This window comes from Trifolium pratense, linkage group LG5, assembly GCF_020283565.1.
Source record: "Trifolium pratense cultivar HEN17-A07 linkage group LG5, ARS_RC_1.1, whole genome shotgun sequence".
Lineage (NCBI taxonomy): Eukaryota > Viridiplantae > Streptophyta > Magnoliopsida > Fabales > Fabaceae > Trifolium > Trifolium pratense.
The window spans coordinates 53,413,221-53,432,592 of record NC_060063.1 but is presented as its reverse complement, the minus strand read 5'-3'; the positions used below and the strand labels follow the sequence as shown (position 1 = coordinate 53,432,592).

General features: G+C 35.3%; 2 protein-coding genes and 1 long non-coding RNA gene across 3 annotated transcripts; 2 read left to right on the top strand and 1 right to left on the bottom strand.

Annotated features, from left to right (window-relative positions):
* Positions 1-286: 286 nt before the first annotated feature.
* On the top strand, positions 287-4,420 carry LOC123884078 (pentatricopeptide repeat-containing protein At5g66520-like). Its single transcript, XM_045933081.1, has 4 exons — positions 287-2,549; positions 3,356-3,432; positions 3,518-3,584; positions 3,833-4,420. The coding sequence occupies exon 1, from the start codon at positions 866-868 to the stop codon at positions 2,510-2,512; it is 1,647 nt and encodes a 548-aa protein (XP_045789037.1). The 5' UTR covers positions 287-865; the 3' UTR covers positions 2,513-2,549; positions 3,356-3,432; positions 3,518-3,584; positions 3,833-4,420.
* Positions 4,421-4,499: 79 nt separating this feature from the next.
* LOC123884081 (protein NEN1-like) lies at positions 4,500-8,396 on the bottom strand. Its single transcript, XM_045933083.1, has 7 exons — positions 8,003-8,396; positions 7,494-7,651; positions 6,557-6,603; positions 6,402-6,465; positions 5,360-6,084; positions 5,013-5,257; positions 4,500-4,756 (listed from the first exon to the last, which is right to left on the bottom strand). Exons 1-6 carry the CDS (start codon positions 8,286-8,288, stop codon positions 5,029-5,031), a joined length of 1,509 nt encoding a protein of 502 aa, XP_045789039.1. The 5' UTR covers positions 8,289-8,396; the 3' UTR covers positions 4,500-4,756; positions 5,013-5,028.
* Positions 8,397-18,413: 10,017 nt separating this feature from the next.
* On the top strand, positions 18,414-19,369 carry LOC123884082. The gene is made up of 2 exons (XR_006800655.1): positions 18,414-18,592; positions 18,679-19,369. It is a non-coding gene; the product is annotated as an uncharacterized LOC123884082 (long non-coding RNA).
* Positions 19,370-19,372: the final 3 nt, after the last annotated feature.

Genomic DNA, 19,372 nt, shown 5'->3' with positions numbered 1-19,372 from the left:
TATTCTTGACAATTATACATTGGATGCTAAGGATTCGGATTGTCTGTTGTTAAAATAACACGCAGTTACATGTCATTTTACATCATGTCATTAATTAGAGATCGGACGGTTCATATTACTTTTCAATAATAAAATCAACTGAAAACAGTTTCAACGGTTAATCTCAAATCGGACAGCTTAGATCAATAACTGCGTGATGCAGTTAGTGCGTCAAATCTAAACACTTGCTAACTGAGTGCCACGTTGCACTGATCAACAAATTCAATATTTGATGACTTGGATATTCAAGTAGCAAAAGTAATCAGAGGATGAAACAAGAGATTTATGCCCAATCTCCCTATGCGCTCAAACGTGCAGTGCAACAACAACTATCTCCACGAGGAAGACAATAGGGAGGAGGAGGAGGAGGAGGAGGCCAGAAAAGTGGCACAAGAGGTTCTCCTACGAGACTTTGCTTCAACCTTTTCCATCAAAGATAGTTTCGGTTATATTCAAAATTTGTATGCAGATAACATGTTTGATGAATTTCTCAAATGAATTGAAACAATCTTGCCTTCATATTACAAGTACCCTCAAGTGTCCCTCTATTCCACATTGCAGCCAACATCTGCATCTTCCCAGTTGCAACATTGTTGGTGGACTAGATAATCTAGAGTTAACTTTAAATAATTTGAGGGTTCTTTGACTTTGTCTCTTGCACCTCAAGCTATTGATTCCATTATACATCAGGCACACACTACAAGACTTATGGTCTAATCAAACTTTTAGTCCTGTAGCCGACACTTTTGTTAAACCGGGAAAACAAAGATGAAGCATTGGGTATTTTCAAGAACTTAGATGATGCATTGTTGATTGTTAGGCTTGGATGTTGATTAAAACTTGTGTTCCTGCAAGCGGGAAAAGAGTTATTCAAGAGCATGTCTTCTCGTTACTTCAAACCTGCAAAACCGAAACTAATATCGTTCAAATTCATAGCCAAGTAGTTCTCAATGGCCTCTCTCACAAGAATAATATCATCACCAAGCTTCTTTCATTCTATGCAGTCTTTGGTAAACTCCAACTTGCCCACAAACTTTTCATTAAAATCAATAATCCAAAAACCACCGTTTGGAACCACATGATTAGAGGCTATGCTAGCAGCCATACACCTTGGAAATCTGTTCAATATTACAACCAAATGTTGTCAACTGAGTCTGAACCTGACGGGTTCACATACTCGTTTCTCTTGAGTGCTTGTGTGCGAGGTGGGTTGGTAAGAGAAGGGGAACAAGTGCATGCGATTGTTTTGGCAAAAGGGTATTGCTCAGATGTGTTTGTGAACACTAATTTGATAAATTTTTATGCAGATCGAGGTGGTGTAGAGCAAGCACGCTATGTGTTTGATGATATGACTCAAAGAAGTGTTGTTAGCTGGAATTCTATACTTGCTGGGTACGTTAGGTGTGGTGATTTTGATGCTGCGACAAAGGTTTTTGAAGAAATGCCACTTAGAAATGTTGTTTCTTGGACGACCATGATTGCTGGGTGTGCTCAGAATGGGAAATCTGTACAAGCTTTGTCGTTGTTTGGTCAGATGAGGAGAGCACATGTGGAATTGGATCAGGTGGCGTTGGTGGCAGCTTTATCAGCATGCGCTGAATTAGGGGATCTGAAGTTAGGAAGATGGATCCATTGGTATGTTCAAAAGAGGCAACAACAACCCTCTGTCCGCTTGAATAATGCACTCATGCACATGTATGCTAGTTGTGGAATCATTGATGAAGCTTATCAAATGTTTACCAAGATGTCTCGGAAAACCACTGTGTCTTGGACTATCATGATCATGGCTTTTGCAAAACAAGGTCTTGGGAAGGAAGCACTTGATCTGTTTAAAGATATGCTTAGTGATGGCGTGGGGAAAAGTGGGGTAAGGCCTGATGGAACAACCTTCATTGGAGTTCTTTGTGCTTGTAGTCATGCCGGGTTTGTAGAAGAAGGACGCAGAATTTTTGAATCGATGATACATACTTGGAGAATCAGCCCACAGATTGAACACTACGGATGCATGGTTGATCTCTTGAGCCGTGCAGGTTGCTTAGATGAAGCATGTGGACTAATTGAAACTATGCCTTTTAAGCCTAATGATGCAATATGGGGCGCCCTTCTTGGTGGTTGTCGAATACACAAGAATTCAGAGCTAGCATCACGAGTTGCAAAGAAGTTAGTTGCTGAGCTCGACAACACTGATCAGGCTGCAGGCTATCTTGTGCTCTTGTCGAACATATATGCTTTTGCCGAAAGGTGGCAGGATGTTATTGCAGTGAGACAGAAAATGATTGAGATGGGTGTGAAAAAACCTCCAGGCCAAAGTTGGACCCAAATTAATGGGGTTGTTCATAATTTTGTGGTGGGTGATATGACTCATAAGCATTCATCTTTAATTTATGAAACCCTTTGTGAGATTACTGAGCAAGCCCGTATGGAAGGCTATAAACCAGACATAGCAGAGATTCTCTTGGATGTTGAGGGGTAGCAAATATAAGAAGAACATAATACAGTTATTTTTGCATGTAAGTATCAGAAGGCAAGTGCTCATTTTGTGGTCTTTTTAACCATTTGTGCTTATTTAACCCTACCGTTTTTTTTCTTTGCTTCTCTTTGGTTTTGCTTATGATATATGGATATTGAACAATTACAATTTCTGTAACGTGGAGAGAATGGGAAGCCTTGGTGCATTCTTGACTTTTCTTTTTCAGAGGCTTATATGACATGCCCTTGTCTGCACTGTGCACAACTGCATACTTGAGCAAGAATTTCTGATGCACATAATAGAATATGTTCTGAACAATTCCAAATCCTTTATTTATTCGTTTTTTTACCTATTTTCTCAATATGTCCAAGTTGTTCTCTTTCTATACTTTTCTTATCTGATATTATCAATTATCTTCTTCTCCTAAGAGTGGATATCCTCTCAATCTCTCAAAAATGAAAAGCTCAATTACTATGTTTTTGGGTATACATAGGCGTAAGCGTAATTAATGTCACCAATTCTAGAAATGTGTGTTTTACACACCCAAAAGCATAGTATTGGAGGTCTCCATTTCTTTTTGAGGAAAATCAGAGTATATCTCAACTCTTCAACTAAATTTTAATGCCGATATGATATGCCTATGGAATTGTTTGCCTATTATGCCTTTGTTGTTGATCAATAGTGTTGACAACATTAAATATAGTGTTCTTATGTTTCTTTTGCCTGTATAAACATAATGTGTTTCTTTTTATTTGTAATCAAGTTTTCCATCATATTACATTAACTAATCTAATTCTACTTTATTTGTTTTATTATCTGGTTTACATTTCTTAATGTATTGTTCAGACATGAGACATTGAAAGAATTCATTACTGTAGCTGAGTCAGACGTGGCAGATCTAATATAAATTATATTCTATGGTGGTAATATTCTTAAACAACCTTTTGGTACATTAAACACCGATACAAAGAAATAAAATGATCGATTAATTTGACCATGTATGGACAGGGTAATAATGCTGATGCACTTGCACTGTACTTTATTGAGGATCCTGCTCGATTCCCATGTGAGCAAGGTATGTTTTGCATTAATGTGTATTCATATTGTGGTATCACATTTGGCCGTTGATCTTGTTCACTTGGTGACTTATATTACCAGATCATAGTTTATTAACATTATTTAACTGATGATTGTAAAAAAAAAACATTATTTAACTGATATTTGTATGGAAAGTATATTTTCATGACCTGTTGCATTTATGGTTGGGGCAAGTTTGTCCTGTATATTCTAGAAATTTAGCTGATAGGTACTTGTGTATTATAGGGTGCTCATGTCCCGCATCGAGTAGTATGGGATGCTCGGTGGAGTATTTAAAAGGCTTAGTTCTTCCTTCTTCATAGCTAGCTTTTAAAGGAGGGTTCTCTAAAGGCTCAGATACTAATCATAGGCTTGATGTAGAAAATGGTTTTCTTCTCTAGGTTTAGGAAGCATGCTTGTACTTCTTTTTTTTAATGTTTCACACAGAATCCGCACCAAGCTACTTCATGGCTTTTCTATAAGATGAGAGGCATTGTAATGAATTGATAGAAATGCATGTTCTCCTTGGCTCTTTGTGTCAGCATCGCTGTAAAGAAAGGCGGTGAAAGGTGGAGGTGTGAGAGAGAGAACAGTAAGGAATAGTAAAATGAATATAGGGGATTATTAAAATGGGAGAACTGAACTGAATGAAGTTTCATCACCCATGTGTGATTAGGTTTTGTTTGGAAAATGTATTGACACATAATGCAGTGTAGGCTCCTTTGCAGCAGTGGAGGCTCCTATGCAGTTGGATTACATATATTTAGAATATTGATGGTCGCTCACTCAAAATTTGATAGTTTGAATTCAAACTCAATATTTTAAATTGTAAAATTAAAGTCAATATTTACACTTTTTAAAAATTAAATACATATTCCGTAAAAAAAAAATAAATAAAAAATACATATTTTACTAAATAAAATTTCTACTTTTAATTTCTTAACATGTGCCCTATGCCCTTGAGGCACATGTTAACCTTTTTCATACTTTTTAATGTTGATCATTTGTTTGATCAAATTTGACATTATTTGAAAGCGTTGCCCATAGATTCATTGATTGTTGCCAAGAAATGCAAATCAGAGCAATCACTTCTCCGGGAGGTCCTATATTCAACTTCTAGGTTGAACCATTAATATAAATTACGTTCATCGTGCAGCAAACTCTTACGTTAATGCTTGCTTTTGCTTCGGGTGATAACAAAGTGAACTTTTCCCTTATATTTTAGCTTTTCTCAATCCAAGTATAAATTTGCGTATATTGGTAATAAAGATTTAAGAGGAACTTGTTCCTCTATAATTGCACCTTAGTTCTGGTTTTTCTTTTCCTTATAAAAAAATGTCATTTTATCAACAAAAAAAAAACTTTCATTGAAATTAATAATCACGTTTCTTTTATTTACTCCTTTGCCACATGAAAGGAAGTTTATCCTCGTAGATCAACTTCTACATGCAATGAATGATCAATTTCTTGGCGACTAATTTAATCCCTGCATTCTGATGATAGTCATACGGATCCAAGGAGAAGACTGCATCAACAAATGTCCCAGGTTTGAACAAGGAATCAAGTTCTGTAGTGTCGAACTTAAGAAGCCTTTGCACAAACCCAGATGATTCTTTTTGATATATTTCAGTTGTGTAAATGGAAATCTCTTCGCATACTGTTGTAGGTATACTGCAATGTATATGTCGCAAATGTCAGAGTTAATTTTCATTAATCAAATAAACATGTGTGTGTGTGCGCGCGCACATGCATATGTACAAGTCAAGAACTTACTGTAATCTTATAGTAGGATAGTTGAAGAAGCCCTCTTTCCTAGTAACAATTGGCCTCCAATCAGAGCCGCTACCAGATTCCAAGGATAACTTACGGGCAACATTGTCACATGCATCAAGAACATTACATAAACTTGGTAATGGATCAACCACAAAATTTAACCGTGGCCGACCAGCACTATCAACAAATTTTGTGCTTATTCCAAACCGCACTTTCAAACCAGAACAATGAAGCTGAAATGGGAAGCCATCATGATGCAATTCTATCTTTTGACTGGCGCGATAAAATGGAACAAGAGATGCATCAATGGAAGAAATACATATTTTTTCTGGCTCTAAAATAGCAATAGAGCTGCTGCAAGCCTGGGGCATAGAAGAAAAGGCTGATGAATCAGGTGGATATTGCATGGGTTTTTCATCCATGGCAACATCTTTCCCAATGGATTCTCTATTATTTTTATCCTGAGGATCACGAGAGCTAAAAGAATCTGATTGAGCATTACTGGAATGTGCAACATTTGAGACAACCAATTTTGTGTTGCTTGGTGCAAGAGAAAGGATTGGATGATTTTTATCTATAGTTTCAGGAGATGATACCAACACAGAATCCTTATTCATATTTGACAAACCCCCTTCTGGTCGAGATTTCCCATTATTGCGGCTTCTTGTAACAGCATTTGGTGAAACCCAACATTTTTCAGCCAATATATCTGGGAGACTTGATTCCTGTAAGTACAAAGACATTATCATTATTTTTACCATAGGTTAAAAAATACATAATAATATCAGGGAAGAAATTTTTGTAATTCAAACGCGCGAAAGATTAACAGAGAAAAAAAAAGAAGAGAAAACACAAGTGCATTCTAACAAGCATACATCAGGTTTAAAGACTCGATGTTTTGTCTCTGTAAAATTAATAGGAATGCTGATGAACTGACATCAAGTTTACAAATAAGTGTATCAATTAATACGAATTTGAAATGTTGCTACAGAAATGGTTGATTAGTTTGCAAAACATAAAGATTTTTTGAATTGAAAATTACCAAGAATAGAACTGTTGCGCAGCATTTGAGAACTTCAAGATTCATCCGAACATCATCTAAGCTCCTGAAGATGCAAACAAAACATAAGCAAAAAGAAATTGAATATAGCAGATGATATTAAGGCATGAGATATAAGCTTTTATTGGAACAATTACCTGTGTGTCTGTTGTCCAAGACCAAAATAGGTAGCAAGAGTAGCCATCTGCAGTGAATAATATCATAAAATTGTAATTTACAATTTTCAGATGCTATCATAACCTAAATGAACAAACCTTAATTTCCACAAGGTGCAATGCTCTAGTTTTCATTTAAGGGGATGTTTTTAAGAGCTTTTGACTGACATTACAGGCCTCCCGTTTGGATAAGCAACTTTTTTTTGCAGCTTATAGCACAAGTGCTTATCACGATAAACACTTACCTATAAGTTTATATAAGTTATTTTTATAGCAAAAAATATAAAACAAAGATAAAATATTTTTATATTTGCTACAAGATATTTTCATGAGTTATATTGGAGAACTTATGAAAATAAGTTGAAAAAAACTCGTGAAAATTGTGATAAGTTGTCCCAAACATTCACACAAAACTTATTTCAATAGATAAGCTCAAATAAGTCAATTCAAATAGGCTTTATATCTTACATGTAAGCATTCAAAAGAGCTTACAAAAACAATATTCATAAATTGTTAGAATTTCCTCTCATTTTTTCCTCAATTATAAAAAACAGCACAAACATAAAAATCTTATTCTCTTACTGAATTATTATGATATTTAGTCAACTACTAATTAACTTGTACTAGTATAACTGACCCGTGCATGCGCACGGATTAATTTTCATTGAAAAATATGGATTATTAAAATTTTAATATTTTGTGATTTATTAACTAACAAAATTTACTTTATATAGTTAATGTAATTTATCTAAATATGAAAAAGGATACATATAAAATTTACTTGTATTTGCAGTTACGCTGTGAACCTTAATACAGGTAAATGTGACCGCAATTGCCGTTCGCTAAAATATTCTAAAACCTTTATAATGCAATTTCAATTTATAATTATGATAACAAAATTATTGTGACATGATGATACCTTCATGTTACCGGCTCTTTTTCCAAACTTTTGTGTCAACAAAACCAAAGAATCAATTGTACCCTTAGGTTTAGGCTGTGAATGTTTAATCGCAGCAAAAGCATTACTAATCCTCACACAATCAAATTTTAAGATATTATGACCCGCCCAAATCCTCCCTGCACAAAATTCACAATCAAAGTAAAACACAGATAAAAGATTAAACTTGTTGAAATATGATGCACATTTCTAGATATTTCTAGAATACATCAGTAGTTTATAGAATAACTTAGTATTGATGCAAATGTCTAGAATTTTCTAGAACACTTTAGTAGTTCATAGAATAAATCAATACCATACATGTATTAGGAAAATGTCATGAAAATTCTAGAATATAGTATATTGTTCCATGTTACTAAATACTCCAATACTTGCTCTCACACTACTTGTTACTATCTTTCAACTGCATTCTACACTATCAAACTATTTTTCTAACTATCACTACTACCTCAAATACTAACAAAACTAACCGTGAAGAAGATTGTAGACTGCAGGAGCAATATCAGCGAAAGTAGGCGCATTTTCAACAGCTTCGCGGCTGATTCCATTACATTGCTTCGATTTCTCAGAAATGAGTGAAAGGTCAGCAGGTTGGACCAAAGATGTGTAGTTTCGAAGCTCCGTCAGTTTCCTAGGACACACCAGAATAGCTCCGAATTCTAAAATTGCAAAAGGCTGACCTTGTCCCGGAATGGTGGTTTCTACGTCGAAGAACACAATCTCAGATCGATCATCGCTGAGAGGAAGAGAATCCATTTTATTTTATTTTTTTGAAATTAAAGATAGAAATTCTCGTGCTAGTAGTTTACTTAGGCTAAGGTTTTTGTTACTTGGATTGATTTTATTGATGTTACTTAAACGCGGCAACAACGTTAATTTATAGGATGGATCAAAACAACATGGGTTTGTGTGTGAGGCTATTTCCAATATCACTTGTAGTCATGCACGGACATGTATTGCATGCGGTCATTATCTACCATTTGATCAATATATCAAAATGAATTTATCAGATATAAGGGTTGTGATTTACCTGCAGTCACTTTTTGACTGCATGAAATCCATACCCAGTCATGCACTCAAATAACCATGCAGTCATGCATTGCTTTGCTAGCCTTTAGATTAAAACTTTGGTGGTCCAGTTTTTAAAATGAATGGCTAAGATTAACCTTGTAAATGTAGTATGTTATTTTATGTTTTATTATAAGTTTTAAATGTACTCCCTCCGTCCTAAATTATAAGGAAAAAAACCTCTTTTTTTTGTCCCAAATTATATGGGAAAAATCATTTTCAAGATGTTTTTTTCCTTAATCTCATAAAATTAAATACAAATTGCATCTCTTTCCCCTTTTTTCAATGAACAACAACCAATAAAATTTATTTTTATATCTTCTCATGCAACTTGTTTCAAGAAAAACCCACAAAACATATTTTAAATCATCATGTTTTACTTTTTTTTAATAAGTGTGATTTTTTTTTTCCTTATAATTTGGAACGGATGGAGTATCTAATTATTTTATCTTATATAGAAATATCTCTTCAGCTTTTGTTAGGTCATTAATTAGAAATCCTAATTCCCCACAAAATAATAGTTATGGTGTGTGGAGCCCTTTGAACTCCTGATTACACGTTAAAATAAAAAGTTGTATTGAAAAACAACAAACAAAGACCTTCCATTTTTTTAAAAACTAAACGTCTTTTCAAAATTTGTGCAGTCGTTCATTTCCCATTTCAACGCGTGCCTCAATGTTGAGATATCAAGTGTCATAAAAAGTCTCTCATTAGTTGAAAGAGTTAAGATTGACCAACATATCAAGAGATCTTATAAACATATCTTATAAACATAATGTCTTAAAATTTTGGTAAAAATGTGATATCAAAGTCACTTCACTTGCATGATTGCTCAATATCCAATATATCAATTCAACCTAGCGAGACTCTCTTAGATAGCCCAACACTCACTATCTTCCTCACTATTGTCTTCAAGAACACTTCATATTTCTATATATCTCTCGCTCCTTCTCCCTCCAACAACCCTTATTATGCTTTTAAACTTTTTTCTCGTTCCAATGTGCAACTATCATATTTCCTAATCGTGTCTTTAGTCCCCAGGACACGCAACATGTAACGACCCAATTTTCGTATTATTATTTTTATGTGTTAAAATATTTTATTTTAACGTGGCATTTTAATTAAGTTAATAACTTGAGTTATTTATCGAGTACTTTAGTTATTAAGCGAATGGTGAGAGTTAACGCGTTATTGGGCCAAGCCAATTGGGCTTGAGGCCCAATGGGCCTTGTGAGTGTGAGGGGGCGCCCATAAGGGCATAGTGAGGAAGAGAATTCATTTCTCATGTTCCTTTTGTGTTCTTGAGAGGAGAAGAGAGAGCTGGAGGAGCTAGGGCAAGAAGGAGAGCTAGGGATTCGAGATCTTCGTCGTGTTTTCTTCGAATCCAGGTAAGAGAGTAGATTTCATATTCGTGGGTGACTCGAGGAAGGGGAGAATGTCGATTTCTCCTCACCCGAACTTCCTCCACCCCATTTTCGTTTTAGCTTAGAACGGATTTTCTTGATGGAAATCGTTCCTAAGGTTCTTAATATGTTTAACATGCTTTTAACATGATTAATGAACGAAAATAATGGTTAAAAACGAGTTTTCTAATGGATTAAACTCAAGAACTTTGTGTTCTTGAGAGTTTTGATGAAAAAGTGTCAATCTTTACTTTTTCGATGTTTATGGCGTAGATCTGAGAAATGAACTGTCCTTTTGTGTTTAGATATGCTTGTTGCACTTGAATATGAACTTATTTGGGGTTTATAACATGAAAAATGACTTATGTGAGAGTTTTGAGAGTTTAGAGTTTGAAATGAGAAATGTAGAAAATTGTTATCTATGAGGCCTGAACCTTTACGTGCAATTTTGACCTCTTTTCGTTGCGAACTGGTTTTAGTGGCCAACATAAAAGTTGTAGCCCTGTTTGTTAGCTTTCCAACGAGTATATGTGCGTCTCCATTGGACTTTCGTAGCCCAAGTTATGATCGTTGCAATGAGAGGCTGTCCAGTAAATTCCGCCTGAAACGGCAGAGCAGTGAGCAGCCATCCTTTCTGATGTTTTTCCGCCCCAGGCGTAAATATTTCCGCCCCAGGCGTAAATGCTGCAGTTTGCACCAGTTTTTCATCTGCGATCTTCCTTTGCATGTAGTTTCGAACCAGTATCTTATTCTTACATGATTGTTGATGATTGTTGATGATTGTTGATGCTTGTTGATGATTGTTGATGCATATATTGATTGTTAATCATGTATGAAGTATAAATGAAGTATATTAAGGTGTTAATCAACTTAATAAAGAAGGATATTAGAATTATGTTATTCTAATAAAGACGGATATTAAGGTATTGATTATCTTAATAAAGACGGACGTTGGATAGTGTTCCACGTTATTGTTGACGGGCTATATGCCAAAATTGTTGATGAATATATTCATGAGTTTGAGTGCATGCATCATGAATATTTAGGGATATTGGCTTGTCCAATAAAGAAGGATATCGAACTATATTGTTTGATAAAGAAGGATATCGGAGGTGAAATACCCTGATAAAGAAGATGGTACCACATGCATTAGAGGTGTCTAGAGGACATAGCATGAATGTGAAGCATTAGATTGCATTAGGGATTATGTGTGCATTTATGATAAATAATGTTTGACACATACTTGGTAATGTTGATTGTTAATCCGTATGTGAGGAGCAGAGTCCGTCATGACTATAAAATGAACAACGCAGAGTCCGTCATGACTATAAAATGAACAACGCAGAGTCCGTCATGACTATAAAATGAACAACGCAGGGTCCGTCATGACCATAATCTGAACCGTGTATTTGTGGTGTTAGATTACATTAGGAACTTTATGTGTATTCCTATTTGTAATTGAGTTATGTGTATTTGTTGATGTTTTGGTATTGTCCGAGACGACGTGAAACTATATGTTTGGTGTATTTTGTGGATGATTGATTAGGTGATAAATGAAGTATATGCATGATATATGAATATGCATGAATGATGGTGATGTATATGTATAATGTATGATTATGCATGTTTTTATGAAGAAGTGTTTAAGTACAATTTACTTACACTTGTATTATTTTGAGTATGTTATCTAACTCTCTTTTATGTGTTATGTGCTGGACCGTTGGGGGTCCAGATTTTACAGGATTTTGTGGTATTCGATGTCGAGTCGTCGGTGAAGCTCCGCTCTGATTGTGACACGGGAAAGGGTTTTATATTGTATATAAAGTCTATTGTCTAGGTTGTTTTGTATAATCAATAAATGCATTAGTTGATTTAACATTTGTATAAACAAGTATTTTTACTAATTAACTACATTAGTATTATTTTGATTGAAGAATGTAATACTCGAACCACAACTTTTATAATATCGAACATTACTTTCCGTTGCGTATTTTGAAAAAGATTTTACTAAGGTAGAAATATATAAATAATGGGTTTGGGTGTTACAATTGGTATCAGAGCAGGTCGTCTTCGGACTGTGTGGGTTATGTGTCGATCAGAGCAGGTCTGTGCAGTCAGACCAAGTGAGTATTGTGTGTCAGTCGTGTTTGTCTAACAATTTTGTGTTGTTTGTTTTGTGAAATCATTCATGTTGTTCATTTAGGAACTATGAGTGGTGTGAATTGGATTAGATTATCCATTCTTCTTGTGAGTAGATGTGTGAGTATTATACTTCTATGTTTATAATAGTTGTATATGCGTAGAGTTTAACCTTTTTGTAGTTTAAACTTGATGGATTGATGCTTATTGCTAATTGTTGATGATCCGGCATGATATAAAACTGCATGTGACGATCCGGCATGATATAAAACTGCATGTGGTAATGATTTGAAATAATTTTAAAAACTAATATTATTTCTTGAAGATTTTGGTGAAAATATGGAGTTATTTTCTTTTGGGTGAGTGAAAATTAATTTTCAAAATGGTGAGAAGAGTAGGATATTAATGTGTCCTGATATGTGTTTGTTATATGTTTGTTTATAACATGTGCTAGATGATTACTAGGCATTTGAATTGCTATGCGTTTTATGAGTAAAAACATGAAGATCTCATAATCCTATGTTGTAATTGTGATGCATGATTCTAATTGTGCTTTCAAGTCTATAATGATGTTATATGCTTGATGTTTTGGATTTTGTGGATTAGTGAGTCGAGAAAACGAGAGTTTAGTGAGCGTAAGTTCAAAACCGTAGCAGAGCACCCAGATTTTTGGATGTGCTCGCTAGGCGAAGAATGAACCTCGCTGAGTCTCGCTAAGTCTTGCTAAATCCTGTGAATGTTTTTGACTTGTCTCGCCGGGAGCTCGCTAACTTTTGCTAAGCGAGGGAGCCAGACAAGAAATTTATTTTTTGTTGACGTCTTGTTCTGAGTTGATTGAATGTGAGTATGAATTATTGCTATGCAATGTTCATTTTTCTTGTGTTGTTTTGATTTCCTAACTTTGAGAAGTGAGGGAAGTATAGGTTACTTGAATGCTTGCATGAATTTGTGTTAGTGTTTAGGTATCGTGGGTTGGGTTTTTCCCCTGTATGTGACATGCGTGTAAACGATGTCGATACTAGTTTCTTCTTAGGAAGAATATGTTTAGAGACGATAGAACAGTTAGGTGTGAGCACTGGAAGTTCTAGTGGAAGAGTATGAGTGAGTTTGAGATAAGTGGGGGAGAAGGTTATATCCCTCCGAGATGTTTCGAACGTGAGAAGATGAGATGAGTAGAGATGTTCTTGAAGCGGAATATTCAGGAATTGGCGACGTTGTTCAAAGTGGAATGAATGGGCGCAACAAGTTTTGAGAAACTACTAGAAGAGGAGTTGTCGGACCAAGTGTTTCGCCGTGAGGCGTTAGTGAGATTGGTTAAGTAAGATGAAGAGAATTCGAGACGGTTGGAGATCGTGTGTTGCACTAAAAGTTTGAAGGCATCATTTTTGTGGACCAAGGTTGAAGTACCTGTTTGATCGGAAGAAGTTGAATATGTAGAAGTGGAAGTGATTAGGATTCTTGAGAGGTGATGATTTTGAAGTAAGTTGTCATCCAAGGGGATCAGATGTTGTACCGGATGTTGGAGTAAGAAGTTCTACGTGAGTCGTGCATATGGTAGTAGGTTGAATTGGTTGAACAGTTTGGACTTCTAAGTCTAGTGTGTGAAGTAATTTTCATAAGAGATGTGAAGATTAGTGAACCGTTGGTGTTAATTAATTGATGAAGGGAAGTAGGTTTTAAAGTAAATAAGAATGGAGTTGAGAAATATCATAATAGGATTGGTATGTTTGTTGAATCGTTGGAAGTGAGGATTGTATGAGTAGTCGAGTTTATTCGAAGATGGAAGTAGGATAACAATTCGAAAGATTTTGTGAGAGGCTTGCCGAAGAAAGGGTAATTGGATTTGGATAATGGCAGGGCAATTTGTGTCGAAGTTGAATGAGATCCTAGAAGTGGAGATGAAGCTAAAAGAGAGGTATTATTTTTGAATGATGAAGAATAAGAAAGTTAGCCGTTGGAGAACGTGTTGAGAGTGAGTAATAGGAGGTCATGTTGGAAGTGACTTGTGTTAGGTGAGAGTTTGCGAAAAGGATTACCGCACATATGAGTAGATGTTGTGTTTGAGCACATATAGTAAGGAGTTGAAGGTGATGCCTAAGGTAAGAGTCAGAGAGCATTTGGTAGTGCCCACAAGATAAGAGTGAGTAAGTATTTGTTAAGGAATTTGGATTTGTGGAATGGAAGAGTCGGTAGAGACTAGTTTTGTTAGATGCATCGTGGATGTTGATGTAGTATGATCGTGATCGGTGGCAATGAAGTAAAGGATTTTAAATTGTTTCATCATGGATGATGAAACGTTAGTGACTTGGTGCATAACTTAAAAGGTATTTGGACGAGAATTTTGGAAATTTTCTAGAGATGTCATATTGGGATTAGACAAGGAGTCATGAGTAAGAATACTAAGACAAAGGTTGATTAGAATTTAATGGATGGGATTAGATCGTATGACGAGTATTTGGAGCTTTGTGGATTTAATTCGATGAGTGAATAAACGGAGAAGAGTGTGCTTGTTGCAATACAAGATGATGAGGAACATCGATAGATGGATTATGGGCAAATTGAAGATGTCGTTTGGAATCAACGAGATAGAGGTTATGATTGTTTGGAGAACCAATTTTAGGCGGTAGCCTAATTTTGAAGTAGCAAATTGCTAAGGGATTAAGGAGAAGTGGTATTGGAAAATGTTTGCGTTAGGGAATGCAAATATTGGTTGAGAGATTACTTGGGAACGGAATAGTCGTGTTGGGATTCGACTCAATGTGAGAAAAGGAATTTGACGGTTAGAGACGGTAGTTTTTAGCATGTGTCAATAGAGTTTGAGAATGTTGGTCATCAAGTGATTGTTGGAATTGAATTATCGAGTGATAAGTTGGAATAAGATTCGAATATGAATAAGTGATGTAACACGGTTAAGTGATCCATGAGGGAATCAGAGACTTATAGGATTTGTGGAGTTGTGGAAGTATTCCACGGAAGTATCTTTCGGAGAGTTCGATTGGTTATACCTGTTTTGGGGTAGAGTTGTGAGTACCGTAGAATGTGAGTCTGTGGATGTTTCGTGCGGAGTGGACGTTTTAGCGGTTTGATAAGAATGGTTTATGCCGATATCATGATTGTTGACTATCTATCGACAAATTGAGGAACTGGCCGTCCTTGATCTCTTGTTGATAAATAGACAAAAATTGTGTTGGATGGGATAAATTAATTTTGTCAAACTTGGTAATGTGCAGTGTTTTGAACGTTTCATTGGAGGGTCGGATACAGGAGTTATCCGGAGTTGTTTTAGTAGCGTAATTTTCGAGGGCGAAAATCTTTTAAGTGGGGGAGAGTTGTAACGACCCAATTTTCGTATTATTATTTTTATGTGTTAAAATATTTTATTTTAACGTGGCATTTTAATTAAGTTAATAACTTGAGTTATTTATCGAGTACTTTAGTTATTAAGCGAATGGTGAGAGTTAACGCGTTATTGGGCCAAGCCAATTGGGCTTGAGGCCCAATGGGCCTTGTGAGTGTGAGGGGGCGCCCATAAGGGCATAGTGAGGAAGAGAATTCATTTCTCATGTTCCTTTTGTGTTCTTGAGAGGAGAAGAGAGAGCTGGAGGAGCTAGGGCAAGAAGGAGAGCTAGGGATTCGAGATCTTCGTCGTGTTTTCTTCGAATCCAGGTAAGAGAGTAGATTTCATATTCGTGGGTGACTCGAGGAAGGGGAGAATGTCGATTTCTCCTCACCCGAACTTCCTCCACCCCATTTTCGTTTTAGCTTAGAACGGATTTTCTTGATGGAAATCGTTCCTAAGGTTCTTAATATGTTTAACATGCTTTTAACATGATTAATGAACGAAAATAATGGTTAAAAACGAGTTTTCTAATGGATTAAACTCAAGAACTTTGTGTTCTTGAGAGTTTTGATGAAAAAGTGTCAATCTTTACTTTTTCGATGTTTATGGCGTAGATCTGAGAAATGAACTGTCCTTTTGTGTTTAGATATGCTTGTTGCACTTGAATATGAACTTATTTGGGGTTTATAACATGAAAAATGACTTATGTGAGAGTTTTGAGAGTTTAGAGTTTGAAATGAGAAATGTAGAAAATTGTTATCTATGAGGCCTGAACCTTTACGTGCAATTTTGACCTCTTTTCGTTGCGAACTGGTTTTAGTGGCCAACATAAAAGTTGTAGCCCTGTTTGTTAGCTTTCCAACGAGTATATGTGCGTCTCCATTGGACTTTCGTAGCCCAAGTTATGATCGTTGCAATGAGAGGCTGTCCAGTAAATTCCGCCTGAAACGGCAGAGCAGTGAGCAGCCATCCTTTCTGATGTTTTTCCGCCCCAGGCGTAAATATTTCCGCCCCAGGCGTAAATGCTGCAGTTTGCACCAGTTTTTCATCTGCGATCTTCCTTTGCATGTAGTTTCGAACCAGTATCTTATTCTTACATGATTGTTGATGATTGTTGATGATTGTTGATGCTTGTTGATGATTGTTGATGCATATATTGATTGTTAATCATGTATGAAGTATAAATGAAGTATATTAAGGTGTTAATCAACTTAATAAAGAAGGATATTAGAATTATGTTATTCTAATAAAGACGGATATTAAGGTATTGATTATCTTAATAAAGACGGACGTTGGATAGTGTTCCACGTTATTGTTGACGGGCTATATGCCAAAATTGTTGATGAATATATTCATGAGTTTGAGTGCATGCATCATGAATATTTAGGGATATTGGCTTGTCCAATAAAGAAGGATATCGAACTATATTGTTTGATAAAGAAGGATATCGGAGGTGAAATACCCTGATAAAGAAGATGGTACCACATGCATTAGAGGTGTCTAGAGGACATAGCATGAATGTGAAGCATTAGATTGCATTAGGGATTATGTGTGCATTTATGATAAATAATGTTTGACACATACTTGGTAATGTTGATTGTTAATCCGTATGTGAGGAGCAGAGTCCGTCATGACTATAAAATGAACAACGCAGAGTCCGTCATGACTATAAAATGAACAACGCAGAGTCCGTCATGACTATAAAATGAACAACGCAGGGTCCGTCATGACCATAATCTGAACCGTGTATTTGTGGTGTTAGATTACATTAGGAACTTTATGTGTATTCCTATTTGTAATTGAGTTATGTGTATTTGTTGATGTTTTGGTATTGTCCGAGACGACGTGAAACTATATGTTTGGTGTATTTTGTGGATGATTGATTAGGTGATAAATGAAGTATATGCATGATATATGAATATGCATGAATGATGGTGATGTATATGTATAATGTATGATTATGCATGTTTTTATGAAGAAGTGTTTAAGTACAATTTACTTACACTTGTATTATTTTGAGTATGTTATCTAACTCTCTTTTATGTGTTATGTGCTGGACCGTTGGGGGTCCAGATTTTACAGGATTTTGTGGTATTCGATGTCGAGTCGTCGGTGAAGCTCCGCTCTGATTGTGACACGGGAAAGGGTTTTATATTGTATATAAAGTCTATTGTCTAGGTTGTTTTGTATAATCAATAAATGCATTAGTTGATTTAACATTTGTATAAACAAGTATTTTTACTAATTAACTACATTAGTATTATTTTGATTGAAGAATGTAATACTCGAACCACAACTTTTATAATATCGAACATTACTTTCCGTTGCGTATTTTGAAAAAGATTTTACTAAGGTAGAAATATATAAATAATGGGTTTGGGTGTTACACAACACATCGAAAGGGTAATAGAATCTTGAAAGGCTTGGTGATATTGTAGAGCCAACCATGTGATAAATTTAAAATATGGATCTTGTTAACAAGTGTACTTTGACACTCTTTAAACATTCCATTCAAAAAATTACACACTACAATTTTCAATGTTTTGACTTTACCCATATTTTAATATGTGAAGCTCCTCTCAGTAAATTAAAGTTAGTTGCTTTTTGTATTGTATTAAGGGTGTTTTGGTTTTGTATTGTGAGTGAGATACCTATGGGAATTGTCTCTTGGATTTTTTTAAATAACAATCCACCACTATGATTTTTTTTTCTGGTGTTGTCCATTAGCATTAATCAATGTTGAAACCGCGTCATATTAGATAATAATATTATTAGGGCTTTAAGTATTGAGCTTTATGTGTTAGTAGTCTAGTAGTCCATTATGAATTATTATAAATTGTATTGTAATCCTTATTTTGTTAAGTAATGCAATTCTGATATTATTGAAACCCTAACCGTCTTTTTATATTTGTATCTGAACTTTAACAATATGATATATCAATGTTTTTGTATACATTGTGTTATTGTTTCGATTTAATGTACAGATGTACTGTATAAACATAAAAAAAATTGGACAAAAATATGACATCGTACTCTCTCCACTCACAACACGAAATCACGGATATCAAAGCGTGCAACAAATATTAAAAAAAACAGAAAATGTAACTTTTGTAAGTTTTGCTAATTTTTTTTTTTTGTTTAAATAACATTTTTCTTTAATGTATATCTCTTTTTAAATATTATTTTCACCTCATAGGATGTAAAAAAGTGTTGTATCAAGTGCCTACTAGCCACCTTTACTGGGTTTCTCGGGTAGTGGTGGTATCACTACTAATATTAATGCTGAGTTGCAAGCGATCTTACATAGCTTCCAGATGGCTTGGAACAATGGTTATCGATATGTTGAGTGTGAATCGGATTGTCAATCGGATTTGAATTTTATTCAGGATAAAGTTCATACAACTCACCTTTACGCACCTGTTATTGACCTCATCAAGAAGTTCATTGATTATCCTTGGCTCTTGTCTTTCCATCATTCCTTGAGGGAAGGTAATAGTTGTGCAGGCCGGTTAGCTAAATTATATTCTATGGTGGTAATATTCTTAAACAACCTTTTGGTACATTAAACACCAATCAAAGAAATAAAATGATGGATAGAGTGCATCTCATGTTAGCTCTCTGATGCTGTAGAACTGGCATTGGCTTGCATCATTCATTTGCCTTATTTCGTCCAGCACCAGAGCAGAAGCTTTCTGGGATTTGCAAAGCCCTGCAACTGTAGTACCATTAAATCCTTGTACGAAGTACTAAAAGAAAATCTTTTTGTAAAATGTTATTGTAACATTCTGTTAATCTGTTGTACACAAAGAAAATATTAATTTGCATGTTTTCCTTACAGTTTGGAGGTAACTCACGTGTCCTAATGATTGTAAAGAATATTCCAAGGACCA

Bases quoted from the DNA above. Each gene is read 5' to 3' on its own strand.
- LOC123884078 (XM_045933081.1), top strand. From the start codon at position 866: ATGTTGATTAAAACTTGTGTTCCTGCAAGCGGGAAAAGAGTTATTCAA.
- LOC123884081 (XM_045933083.1), bottom strand. From the start codon at position 8,288: ATGGATTCTCTTCCTCTCAGCGATGATCGATCTGAGATTGTGTTCTTC. The intron at 7,652-8,002 runs GTTAGTTTTGTT...AATTTTGTGCAG, and splicing joins AGTCTACAATCTTCTTCACG to GGAGGATTTGGGCGGGTCAT. The intron at 6,604-7,493 runs GTATCATCATGT...TATTCACTGCAG, and splicing joins AAAGAGCCGGTAACATGAAG to ATGGCTACTCTTGCTACCTA.